We start from the raw sequence: 12,813 nt of genomic DNA on the forward strand, positions 1-12,813 counted from the left end.
CCTCCGCGCTATATCGCCAACATCAATCATTCGCACCGCCGTTTGCCGACATGTCTTCCACGAGAGGTGTCTCGTAAAGTGGCTCCAGGAGCAAAGGGAACATCGTCTTCATGGCAACTGCCCAATGTGCCGCGGCTTGCTCGTCTTCAATCCAAAGGCTATTGCGTGTGCGCGAACTTCGGAAGCCCATAGTTCATCATCGCCATCCCATAGTACTACGATGACCCAGACGCAATCTAGAGACGACGAGCCAACCCCGCCCCCCGCATTTAATACGACGCATACGCCAGGAGATGCTCTCGAACGAGAAGGATCGCAACTTGAAAGAGCAAACGCTGTTGCTCGACAGCGCGTGATCTATGAATTAATTACCAGATTGCAACAAACTCTCCCGAAAATTGAATGAAGGGCTCGATCGATTAAGGTCGAGTCGGAGGACTCTGTTGCAAGAAGAGCTGCTTCGTGCGGGAGAAGAGCGGTGTCGGTCAGGAGAAGAGCACGTTCATTTCTTAGAAGAGCAGCGTACCTTGGAGTTACAAAAGGCAGGGATAAAGCCTCGATCCTGATACGATGGAGGCCGAAGACGACGCTTGAATTGTACCTTTATGATGGGAGACCCTTTGTTTTGTGATCAATTGAACTCTTCTCTCACTTTTCTTGGAGCTGTTATGGTTAGAAATTAGATCGTCATGACTTTCTTGGTGCTCGCGTTATTGCCAGAAGGTTTGGCGCAAGTGAAATGGTGTCGAAGGGTACAGTCGCAGAGGTGCTAATCACTGTACATCAGCTCCGTCAAGGTTGGCTCCTGAGCACAACCCTTCTTTCTACTCAATGGTTAGCTACGATCACTTTACTCTCAACTCAAATTCCTGACACACCACGCCGCGCACATCTCAACCTAAAGGCTCCTTAGTATGGCCAACAACATCACAATTGATGCGCGCCTTGACGCGTTCTTCGACGCAAGTGTGGACAATCTCAAAGACGACCACTATGTTGAGCATGGCAGCGTATGCGACATTTGCAGGGCTGATGACATGGCCGATCCACCGGAAATTATCGAGCACGCATCCTCCATCACGCGCACTGGTGTAGTCCAGACGAAAACCTGTCCCTTACCCCACATTTTCCACAAGCTCTGCCTATACGCCTGGATGCACGCAAAGCTGCGCAGAAACGCAAATGCAACCTGCCCGATGTGTCGCACCACGCTCATCGTTTCTAGTCCCGGTCCATGGAGGGAGTTGTTCTTGGAAGAATCAGAATCACTCGCTAGACAAATCAACGAACTATTTGAGATGTTGGCAATTCTTAGAGAGCAAAACGAGGCAGAAATGATTCAAATGAACGAAGCCAGGACAGCTCTGAATAGATTCAGGGCAGGAAGGGATGAGACTGAATGACCGGTTTGCGATGCGGAGCGTTATTGTGGACAACACCGCGCATGCGCAGCAAATTAAAGTCCACTATCTAATAGCCTTGTCAATATCAGCAGCGCTGGCAGCTATTGTGACCCTGTGCTGAACATGCCTGTTCAAGTGGTCGCGGGTCATCGCCAGACAGTTTTCTGACCATAGGTCTTTGTCGCAGTCCTGTCTTGGATTCTGGTACAAGAAGGCAAAACTTCCAAGACTAGAAAATATCATTCTGCCATTCCCACTTGGTCATGTTGTCTTGACAAGCTTGTGATCGTCCGGTTGCTTGGCGGTTTCTTATGTCTCGTGCATTCCGAAGTGTCCCGATTTCAGCCGCCGACCGCCTCCGAAAGTCCGAGTTGTACCCGATTCGCCACATGTGCAATGCTTTACTCAGGCTAGATCATGAAAACATGCTTCTTGACCAATGATCGTAATTACAGTCTTGAAAATGCAAGACTGCAGTGGGTCCTTCTTATCAAGGTATGCAGTCTTTCGGTATGAGGTTTTCGGTGATGACTCGGCGGAACAATTGTTGGGAGCGATGCGTTTCGACTTTGCGATAGGAGAAGTATATAGTGAGGCGCCAGACCGACAGTTCGGGGGAGCGTATCTGTCAAAGCAAGCGAACGTTAGCAATCATTCTCTCTCTCGTTCCGAACCTACAAGTCTCCAATTCCTTCAAATATCCAATCTCACACTCAATCCCAATACCCTCAACATGGTGGCGCAAACATCCAAGCCATCGAGCCGCAGCTCTTCCGTGACGGCGCCAGTTGAACGCTCATCCTCACCGAGCATGCATCATGCACTTGCGACTTCTTCGTCTCTGAAGTCGATGCTCAAGAAGCCCTTCCAGGGCTGGTCCAAGGATCTCCTTCGCGCGAGGGACGACGACGACGATGACTACAACTTTTCGAGTGGTATGCGCCGTGGAGCTCAATACTACCAGAACGACGCCTGAGATGGCTGGGAATACTATGATCCGCGACTGATGGAGGATGAGGCCGATGCCACACTACGGTCTCCCAAACGACCTCGAGCCCAATACCTATGCGCGTCGACGGGGTGGTAATATCGAAGGGGCACGTGAAGGCAGAGTGGTACACCGTGTGACGGTGGTGGTGACTCGGGGTTTTGGTGGGCTGGAAGAGCTGGTCACATCCGGCGGGTATGGCTGAGACGGTTGTGTGGCAGGCCTGGCGTTTGTGCTGCGTTGTATTGCTTTTGCGAGCGCGATACCCTTGATTGTTCCCTTAATTTACACAATTTGTAATGCACACTTAGTTCCACAATGCGCGTTATCGTACGAAGGGTTGGATGTGTTGTGTGACGATGCACACGACCAGAAAGCTCGTGAAGACGCCTGCCCACCATTCTGACAATCCTGAGCTCGTGTTATGTCAGCAGCGCTTGACGCATCCGCTTCTCCCACTTCATCCCAGAACTCCACCTCGCAAAATCTCTCCCAAATCGCGCACTTTGGAAATTGCGGCCTTCCCGAACAACTAGAGCTTGCATAGGGCTGGCATACAAATGTGCCCTCGCTTGCGGTCCCGTAAGGTCGCTACCCATGGACTGGCTCAGAGAGCGCCGCACCGAAACATGCATGGGCCATGCTGCAAGCCACAAACTCTCCCGTCTGTCAAGCCTAGCTCATACACGAATCATCACCATTGCATCGAGGTCACGCGTGAAGACGAAGTGTCTTTGAAAATGGCAAGCATACAACAGCAGACCATCTTACTGACTGAGTACGAGAATTTGGCAGCTCTAACTCAAGGCTTCGCGTGCGCATCACCAAGCAATATCGACGTCACTCCACAGCATACTCGGCTTGACTCGACGAAAATTGCGGAGGATTTGCGCGCAATTTCTTCCAGGCAACAGTCGCACGAATAGACGCAGCTAGACCATATGAGATGCCGGTGTGCCTAGAAAAGCGGCTTGGTGGTCTTTAGGGGGCCTGCGCCGCCCGGTTAGGCGTGCCGCATCATGCGCTGTCAGTTAAGCGATCAGCCTCCGAATCTCCCCAATAAGTAGACTAGATATCCCATACTCGACGAACCTTTTCTTCATCGCCAAGCATCACTCGTTACTGCCTGTCGTTCGTTGCCAATCTTTTTCAAGACTCTAATCTAATACTTGTTACTATACCCCACATTGCTCGTCTCAATCAACACCGCAAGATGTCTAAGATCCTCTCCGTGGCGCTTTTCGCCTCTTACGCTGCGGCTCAAACGACCGCTCAGGTCTGGATGCCCGGTCTAGGCGATATGGGCATTTCGTACGAGGGTTCTGTGGTCAGCGTTGACAACGACCGCACTATCATGTCTGTGGCTGTGCAGGGTATTACCCTCGACGACTCACTGGTGCGTAACAACGAGTTGAAATCATCGATAACATTCACTGATCTGTTGCGACTAGGCCGATGTCCCTTCGACCATCACTGTCGGAGGCAACACCTACTATGAATATGACGCCTCCAATGACCACTACGGCGTGACGGTGACCGTCTCCGGCGCATGCTCGCGCCAGAACACCGACGAAGCGGAGGCAACCTGCACCCAAACTACCATTGGCCTCGAATCCGAAATGAGCTCTCTATGCGCTGACCCAGAATACGCTTCCTCCCTCTGCCCGGACGGTGTGGATGCCGCTCTCTCCTTCAGTACAGTGTTCCCCGAAGGCTACTTCGACCTGTTCGCCGTCGTCATCACCGAGGGCGGTGACTCCCTTCCCAGTGCCACAGCGGCCGCATCAGTATCGGCCGGCAGCGCTTCCGTAACAGCGTCCCGTTCCACTGTCACATCCGCAGCTTCTGGATCTGCCACTGCTACCAAATCCGACTCTGACGCAGCGGCAAGCACTGGCTCGGAACCTGCTGCTAGCTCTGGAGCTTCTGCTACCTCCAGCGGTCCTGAGGAAGTAGCCACTGGCGCTGCCCACATGGTTCAAGTCCCAGCTCTGGCTGGTCTTGGTGCCGCTGTTGCCGCTTTCTTCTTGTAAAGGTTTAGTAGCGAGATAGTCGCTTTCATCTGCGCATTTCGAACGAGTTCTTGCTTAGCGAATACCCTTTATGCATCTACGTATCGTCATTCAATACTTATGCTTATAATACCACTCTGATTTATATCCTCACTTCTTGTATCACTAATATACAGATGCTGTCTAGCAAGTTGGCTTTGGAGGCTTTGGGGGCTTCGTTACGCACACCATTCTCTCCCCCTTCTTACCAAAGCATATCTTTCCTTTTCCCGTTTCATTGTCAAAGCAGCTCTTTCCTTCAACATCCTTCAAGACTGGACCAGTGTATACGTGTCCCTCGCAGTCTTCCTCATCGCACGTGAATCTTTTCACATCCCCACCCTTCTCGAGAAAGTAACAACCTTCCTTACACTGATACTCCTCCTCAACATGCTGACACCTCCTACTCCATGGGAACAATGCACTTTGTATGACGACAACCTTCGTGGGCAGGTTTTTGATGTCATCGAGTACGAAATTATCGAGATTGGGATTGTTATCGGATGCAGACAGTTTGTGACCGGAAGCCACAAGGTTTTTCTTTGTGGATGGTTTGTTGTTGAATATGCTGGGCAACCAGCGCGACGGTGGTCTAGGTGGTTCTTTGACTGTCAGGGTGTACATCGCGTCGCTCCGGCCGAACTCTCCTAGATAATCAAAGGCACCCGACGCCCCCGACATTGCCGAATTTGCGTGTAGTTTGACTGACTACGAGAGTGTATGAGCGATCAAAAGAGACTGGAAGCTTTGCGCGAGACAGTGGCGCAATATCGGCAGATCTGGTACGGAGAATGATAGGGAAGAAGCGGCTGTGTGAATGTGTGCGGTTTATAAACAATGACTTGGTGGTCAGTGTTCGCATGTGACTCAGGGTGTGAATCACGGTGTGAAGAGCGCTATGGGCGACAAACGAACGCGTTGTGTAAGACAATGGGAATTGATCGATTGATGTTTGGTGCTGCGCTAGCGGTACCGTGAATATTCCGCTTGCGCATTCACAACCCTCCGGGATATCGGGTTGTAAAAGGTTTTGGCATGAACAACCAAAATCCGTCCCAACTAAAACGAGTTCGCCTTCTTCAACCGGTCGCTCTCCCTTTCCTCCCTCACATGCTCATCATAGCCCTCGATACACCTCAGCCTTTCCGTAGGGCTCAAATAAACCATCCCACCATCCTTGCACCAACCCTCCCAAATCTTAGGCCGTCCCCTTTTCTCTCTGCGTACAATTTCTCCTCCAATATCCACCTCTTCGTTCTCCATGATGCTCCCCACTGCCCATTCTATAACGTAGTGCTCCCTCAGATACTCTGCTTTGCATTCGCGGCCCGAGGCTAGGCAGCTGCAGCGAATGCTTTTGGGGATTGCATCGCAGTCGACATCGAACGTGATGGTTTCGTTGATGCCAATCAGATCGGCGTGTGAGAAGCTGGAGTCGGAGAAGTATTGTTGTGACGTTGCGGGTGCGACGAGTGCGGTGATGCGGAACGTTGGATTCTCTGGCGTGGGTCTGAAGTAGGCCATGAGCGTGCTGAAGATGCCTGACATGGTGGATGGTATGTGGGTGTGGGCGCGGGTGTGGTTTGGATGCGCTTGTGATTTAGAGGTGACTTCTGGAATTTTGCTTGAGTAGGCTTAGTATTTGGAAATAAGACTGCTAAAAGAAAGTGATTACCGAAGACGTGTTCTTTTATGAGATTATCCCATGTGTTGACTCAAATGCACAACCATGGTTCCCATTCTCTAGCGAAGACCCTTGATAGCGAGCCACTCACAGATCTCGTAATGCTTAATCGTACCAACACCCAAAACCTGAATCTGTGCCATCATGTGCTAAATCTCATTACGTGTATCCCACTCGTAGAGCTTAACCCCGGTCAGAGTGAACCAGCCCTAATAGGGGAAAAGGATTGGACAGGCCTAGAGCCTACATCGACCTTCATTACCCACTTCGCATGTTACCATGTTGATGTAAGCTGCATCCCTGTCCAGGTTTTCCTAGGTTGACGTGCTAGAGAAGATGCGACCAAGGTTTGTGCGACGCTGCCAGTCGAATATTACTGATGCGCTGAAAGAGCGGATGCCGACGTCTCGAAATCCAGCACAGGAGTCGTGGGCCGCGCAATACGCTGCAGTTCGGCGACGCTTCGCGAGATACCCATCGGTACACCACGTACAACTTTGTTGGCCGGGCTACTGAACCACGCAGCGTGTGTAGTTGTCGCGTATGCTGGAACCTGTTCAACTTCCGATTTTGCAGGTCTGGCCGTAGGAGGCTGACGGGAGGATGGGATAGGAGTCGACACAAGATCGTCTCTACCACCGAAGAGCGAGTTGAATATTATGCTCGGGCCTAGCGACTTGAAAGTGCTTCTCGTGCGGCGCATGGAAGACGGGTTCATCGGCTCTAATGTGGTATGCTTGTTGTCGCCTAGGCGGTCTATTGGGGGTTTCGAGAGCTTTCGCTTGTCTGAATTCTCTGCGGCGTGTTCCGTAACGTTTTCGATCTCTGAGGTAGCAGCTTCGGGCTCATGTGGGCGTGACTCCTGTTCCGGAACTGCGGGTATATCGCTCGCGCAACCAGAGGATGAAGGGCAGGCGGTACTGCAAAGAGCGCTTTTGGAAACAACACATTGAGAGCTCGATACTGCAGAGACTTTCGGTAGTTCTACACTCATCGAAGGGGTCGTGGCCATCGTAGACGATTCGGGGAATAGGCCATCACGACTTGAGACTTCAGAGCATACTGTCGACGATCTTCTGCTTTCACACGATTCTTTTGGTTCTTCTGTATCGAAGGAGGGTTCGAGGGTAGGCGGTGTATTGGATGGCCAGTGTCGCTTCTGCTTCGGAGCAGTGTTTGATCGCTTCGGTCGAGACTTTGTCGCAAAGACATGGGACTTTTTCACCCTGCGTGGCATTTTGAGAACGGGGTCGCGGCTCAGCCGAGAACTCTAGAGATGACGTAAGCAGAGTGAGATTTTGGTCGGTCCAACTAAGGTCGAGGCTGAGCTCGGGCGCCGGGTAGTTGGTTTAATGGCTATGTACAGTTGAATTGTCAAGGAAATGAACTGACACCCGCTCAATTTGGTGGGTGCGCGAAGTCTTCTTTGAAATTCCACAAACAGTGTGTGAAAGCGATTGGGGTTTTAGGATCTGGATCGCTGCCGAGTGAACATCCATCGACCAGGCTTGATTGCGATAGTTGCGCGCCTCGAGCTGGGGCCTGTGGCGAAGCTTCTTTTGTTGCTTGTGGGAATGAATTGTCGTAGGCTTGACATTCTGGATTGGATTTAGTGTTGTGGTATGGGCAAATGTTAGTGACAAAGACATGGACGTTTGCTGCGCAGTCGTAGATGTCTCGTTGTTCAAACACTAGTCCGTTTGCGGCTAGCACCCAGTTCGTACGACCGCAGACTGCAGCTGGAGTTGCTGCCACCCGCTGTCAGACATGGATACCATGCAAGCCAGGATCGATTCATCCGGAAGCTAGTACCCCACCTTTGTAAGCGTGTCAGCGCCGTTTCTCAAGTCGCTTTTCGCGTTGAAACTTACTCTCAAATCTGCAATCATGGACCGGGAGCACGCCGGTGAGATGACCTTTGAGGTCGACGCAGGCCACGATGAGCCGAATTCGAACAATGTGACAAGCAGTCAGGAAAGGAAGCTACTGATGAAAGTCGACCTATGCGTCCTGCCTACCGTCATTGTACTGTATCTCTTGTGTTTCATCGATCGAACGAACATCGGTAAGGCCATTTTGCGCATGGCTTGTTTATACCCACGGACTGATCGCAACAGGCAACGCCCGTATAGCTGGCATGGAGGAGGATCTCAACCTGGAGGGATATGACTACAACGTCGTATTATCGGCGTTTTACGTGTCATACATAGTCTTCGAGATGCCAGCAACGCTTTGCTGCAAATTGATCGGTACGCACAATGACTAGACCTCTTTGCTCAACTCTGATATAGCAGCAGGCCCTGGATGGTTTCTGCCGATGACTTCGTTTGGCTTCGGTGCAATGTCTATCGCGACAGCTTTCGTGCGAACGCGCGCTCAGGCGTGTGCTGTTCGATTCCTGCTTGGTATCTTCGAGGCCGGCGTAATGCCTGGATGCGTTTACTACCTCTCACGATGGTACAAAAGGTCGGAATTGACCTTTCGTCTTGGGCTGTGGTTGTCCATGGCCCCTCTCGCGGGAGCTTTCGGTGGCATGATCGCTTCGGCTATCCTGAACTTGAGCTCCGTCGGTTTCTTCGATGGTTGGCAAATGTAAGCAAACAGCCTGTATGCTGCAAGTCCCTGAATAACAGTCAAAAGGATCTTTGCGATCGAAGGCATCGTCACCATGTGCCTTTCTGTCGTGGCCTTTTTCACACTGACTGACCGCCCGGACACTGCACGCTGGATGACCGATGATGAGATACGGATGATAGTTGGCAGGATAAAATCCGAGCGTCTCAATCAGACCGAATTGCTCGACAAGATCGATACCTTGAGGCTTCGACGCGGCTTCTCCAACCCAATCACGCTTGCGATATCGTTCATCTTCCTGCTTGACAGCATAACTGTCATAGCCATTTCGTTCTTCTTGCCGACGATCGTTCGTACCATTTACCCAGCTCGCACCGTCGTCCAACAGCAGCTCTTGACAGTGCCGCCGTACGTTCTGGGTGTGGTCTGCACTATTCTGATCACGACCGTGAGCTGGCAAATGAACTCTCGACAGACGCTCATTGCACTCACGGGTCCTTTTGTAATTGCTGGGTATGCGATGTTCCTTGCGACGATGAACGCAAGTGTTCGATATGCGGCTATCTTCCTTTGCGCATCAACATGCTTCTCGTTGGCTGCCATGACGAACGCACAAGTCAGCGCAAACGTGCTTTCTGACTCTGCACGCAGCATTGCCATTGGAACCAACGTCTTCTTTGGATACGTTGGCGCCCTGATCGCCAGTTGGACTTATCTACCTGGCGACTCTCCCCGTTATGCCATTGGAAATGGGATCAACTTGGGTTGCGCAGTGACATGGACCGTCGTGGCGGTTTTCACTAAGCTCTGGATGACCCGCGACAACAGGAAGAGGGACAGGAGGCAGCTAGAAGCTCATACAGAGCTCGCATCATTATCAGATGACGAGATTGCGAACCTTGAGTGGAAGCACCCTGCATGGCGATGGAAGCCGTGACTGACGCCACATTGTCCTCAGAGGCCCCAGAGACATTGCGGCGTTTATGGAAGAAGCCCACATGGCTCTTCACGTTTAATCCTGCCACCGATGGTAGAATGGCCGACCAGGTTCGCAGTGCATGCGACCAGATTTCCCTTCACGACAAAGTTCTCTTCTGAAGTCGGAAGCTGTTTCCAGTGTCTTCTTATGAGTTAGCTTCTTGTATTCAATCTCAAATTCACACGACAGAGGCGTGAAGTCGCAAACTTACATGCCTTTGTTCCTTCACAATCGCTCGTTCACTGCAAACAGATTCACCCACCTGATGCATTTCCACGAACATGTCTATCGACTGCAAGCTCTGAGTTGCCAGCTGCTCGACTCAGTCTCTACCAACTTGCAGCCCTCGTTCAAGCAGGCATGGACAACTTCCTCAACACGCAACTGCATCCCGCAGACACTTGCAACATCTGCACCGAGCACTTCAGCGCGACCCATCAGCCTGCGGCGCTGCCTTGCAAGCATATCTTCGGTCATGAGTGCATCATGAAGTGGCTGAAGGAGGGTAGGGGAAACTCAAATGCTTGTCCAACTTGCCGTTACGTCGTGGTCCCCAAACCAAACCCACGCGCAACCTTCGATGTTGCCTCAATCTGGAAAGCAATATGCGACCAGCCGCCCGAACGCCTCCATGCTTTCATGATGAAGATATGGTCTGGCCTGGAGATACTTTGGCAGCGAGAGCCCACCGGTGCCTTCACAGTAACCTCCATTCTCGACCAAGCCATCATCCCGGCCCTGATTAACACTGCACATCGCACTAACGCGCCCGATGATCGGCGGCCAGACTCTCTTTTGGATTGCTACAATCTCGTGGCCGCATCTTGGGACTCCCTGGGCCGCCCCAACATAGCGACTGGTCTCGCGATCCCGTTGGTTCGGCTTGCACGTTTGATGGCCAGCGCAGGTGCTGTGCTACCAAAGTGGCTGACCAAGAACCCACGCGCAAACAGACTAGTCTGGCGCGCAAATGCCTGTCTACCTATCGGCGAAGTAGACCTATCGTGGCGCTACATCATCGAAGCCTCTCAACAGATCGAGTCGCCTTACTTCCCCTTGCTGCACCTCTATACCGTCTTCATAAGCCAGAGCATCGCTCACTTCCCTGCACCGAGTCCATATCCCACCAAGCGTCTTGAAATCATGAACCTTGTGGTTGAGCGCTGTTGTACGAAGATTGGTGGTGGAGGGGCGGCTTGGAAGGGTAAGCCGGGCGACGAGCTCAAGGAGGCTTTGGTGGGGGTATACGACGAGTTACGAAGGCATCAGCTGGAAAAGAATCGGATGAGTCTGCGAGGTCACGACGGAGAGGATGCGCTGGTCAAGGGCATATGGGCTCTCGCTGGCTGGGGCGGAGGAAGAGGTAACGCGCGCTGATGGCATTGCGTAGGTGGGGCCATTCGAGCCATCTTAATTCTATGTGCTTTATGAAGTTAGCATCCTTGTATCGATTTAGAATGACAAGGACATTGAACGCATACCTGAATTGTAGAAGGATACCAGCATGACTTGCGAATGATGATGCTCACTGGCCGCCGTTAGCGCGTTCCTGGAGGCTTGGCGGATTGCGACGCGTCCATGTCGCGCGGGGCTGCGCGCCTCTCCTCCCGTTGCACTATCAATTGTACGGACTTGTCGGTAAACCTCAGAAACCCACGCGACTCTGAGCCATCCAATATCATCGCCATTGGCTTGTACAGGAATAATCTCGAGGATGACTTCAAGCCCGCCGCGCCTGCCGATGCTTGTCTTATTGAAGCATCCTGTGCAGGAGTGAGACTACTATGAACCTGGCATGATCGCGACACTACAGCTCACGTTCGCCATATCAGACACCATGGGGCTTCTCCCAAAATTATCCAAGATGAGCTACTTTGAACAACCTTAGAACGAAGGCTGAACGAAGACTGAAAACAGCCGCACATCTTGCGAAACGTGGAAGCGATTAAGCAGAGCTCATTCACGAACAAGGCAAAATGCCTTGCATCATACCTGCTTCAGAGGGTCAATACAAGACTATCAATACGCTGTCCAGCTCGGATACTCGAAGACGGCAAATGCCAGACTGCCGGATAGATCATAACGGCAGGTATAAAAAACAATACAAGCACATTAACTCGCTTTGAGCGTACCACTAAGAGCCATTGGTTTAGATTGACATCCTAGACAGACGACAATTATCCGCCACAACGGCATTACTCTCTTGAGATTTTCGGCAGTCTACGCGAATGCGATGATGTCTGGAATGATACATAAATCCTTTATCTGGTCATGTCAAGGTCTCGATACTTTACGGGTAGTCTTCATCACATCTGACAGAATGCACTTCTCGTCTCATCTATGGCTGACGGCTACAGCTGGAGTACTCTCAGCTACTCAATCATCGGCCGAATGCACGCGCGAAGGTCTTCTTGCAGCCGCAGACTCCTATCTAGCGGCTCAGGTTGCGGGCTCTCCTAGCAGTCTCAGCCTCGCGCCCACGAACTTCACATATCTGCAAAACAACAAGGCTTCCAACATTGCGACTGGTCTTCTCTCAACGTCCTTCGTCATCGACCTCAACCGCTCATCCACCGACATCGAAGCATGCGCCAGCTACACAATGTGGATCAGCGCTTCTGCGAACAAACCCTACGTAGTTAGCACCCAGATCCGCCATCTGAACAACGACACGTCGACCATCAGCTCCATCGATACCGTAGCGGCCACAACCGGCGACCTATTCTTCGACGCGAAGAAGACCCTTTCCTACATCCGCGCCGAATCGTGGTCTACCCTTCCCACCGCCTCGCGACCCTCACGTGCTCTCCTCAAGTCTGTCGGTGACGCCTACCTCGACATGTGGACGAATGCTACTGCTGCCGACACTATACCCTGGGGTACTCAATGTGAGAGGGTGGAGGGAAGCATGTATACCAACCCTTGTGGAGCGAGTCTTCCGCACGGAGGGAGTCAGAAAGCGAATGGCATGAGGCGATACGTTATCGATGAGAGTATCGGTAGTGTGCAGGTCAGTTGCCAGTTCGATAGCTTAGGAGCTTGGCCGGACAGTCATGAGATAAGGGTTGAGGGTGGGACGGTGAGGTACGTGCATACCGTCACTGTACTGAGGGGTGTCGGCGCTTGAGATGCGA

At 51.9% G+C, this 12,813-nt stretch overlaps 7 protein-coding genes across 7 annotated transcripts; 6 read left to right on the forward strand and 1 right to left on the reverse strand.

The window, feature by feature from the left end:
• Positions 1 to 2,136: 2,136 nt before the first annotated feature.
• Positions 2,137 to 2,379, forward strand: J4E86_009531 (uncharacterized protein; the record flags this gene model as incomplete). The annotated part of the gene is given in 2 exon segments (XM_051450036.1): positions 2,137 to 2,338; positions 2,354 to 2,379. The coding sequence occupies 2 exon segments, from the start codon at positions 2,137 to 2,139 to the stop codon at positions 2,377 to 2,379; spliced, it is 228 nt and encodes a 75-aa protein (XP_051298881.1).
• Positions 2,380 to 3,604: 1,225 nt separating this feature from the next.
• Positions 3,605 to 4,424, forward strand: J4E86_009532 (uncharacterized protein; the record flags this gene model as incomplete). Its single annotated transcript, XM_051450037.1, has 2 exons — positions 3,605 to 3,787; positions 3,843 to 4,424. 2 exons carry the CDS (start codon positions 3,605 to 3,607, stop codon positions 4,422 to 4,424), a joined length of 765 nt encoding a protein of 254 aa, XP_051298882.1.
• Positions 4,425 to 5,501: 1,077 nt separating this feature from the next.
• On the reverse strand, positions 5,502 to 5,990 carry J4E86_009533 (uncharacterized protein; the record flags this gene model as incomplete). The annotated part of the gene is made up of 1 exon (XM_051450038.1): positions 5,502 to 5,990. The coding sequence occupies one exon, from the start codon at positions 5,988 to 5,990 to the stop codon at positions 5,502 to 5,504; it is 489 nt and encodes a 162-aa protein (XP_051298883.1).
• A 2,023-nt stretch (positions 5,991 to 8,013) lies between these two features.
• On the forward strand, positions 8,014 to 8,392 carry J4E86_009534 (uncharacterized protein; the record flags this gene model as incomplete). The annotated part of the gene is made up of 2 exons (XM_051450039.1): positions 8,014 to 8,191; positions 8,244 to 8,392. The coding sequence occupies 2 exons, from the start codon at positions 8,014 to 8,016 to the stop codon at positions 8,390 to 8,392; spliced, it is 327 nt and encodes a 108-aa protein (XP_051298884.1).
• A 237-nt stretch (positions 8,393 to 8,629) lies between these two features.
• Positions 8,630 to 9,637, forward strand: J4E86_009535 (uncharacterized protein; the record flags this gene model as incomplete). The annotated part of the gene is made up of 2 exons (XM_051450040.1): positions 8,630 to 8,718; positions 8,767 to 9,637. The coding sequence occupies 2 exons, from the start codon at positions 8,630 to 8,632 to the stop codon at positions 9,635 to 9,637; spliced, it is 960 nt and encodes a 319-aa protein (XP_051298885.1).
• A 402-nt stretch (positions 9,638 to 10,039) lies between these two features.
• On the forward strand, positions 10,040 to 11,056 carry J4E86_009536 (uncharacterized protein; the record flags this gene model as incomplete). The annotated part of the gene is made up of 1 exon (XM_051450041.1): positions 10,040 to 11,056. The coding sequence occupies one exon, from the start codon at positions 10,040 to 10,042 to the stop codon at positions 11,054 to 11,056; it is 1,017 nt and encodes a 338-aa protein (XP_051298886.1).
• A 943-nt stretch (positions 11,057 to 11,999) lies between these two features.
• Positions 12,000 to 12,806, forward strand: J4E86_009537 (uncharacterized protein; the record flags this gene model as incomplete). The annotated part of the gene is made up of 1 exon (XM_051450042.1): positions 12,000 to 12,806. One exon carries the CDS (start codon positions 12,000 to 12,002, stop codon positions 12,804 to 12,806), a length of 807 nt encoding a protein of 268 aa, XP_051298887.1.
• Positions 12,807 to 12,813: the final 7 nt, after the last annotated feature.

This window comes from Alternaria arbusti, assembly GCF_024043155.1.
Source record: "Alternaria arbusti strain BMP 1465 chromosome Unknown scaffold_17, whole genome shotgun sequence".
Taxonomy (NCBI): Eukaryota; Fungi; Ascomycota; class Dothideomycetes; order Pleosporales; family Pleosporaceae; genus Alternaria; species Alternaria arbusti.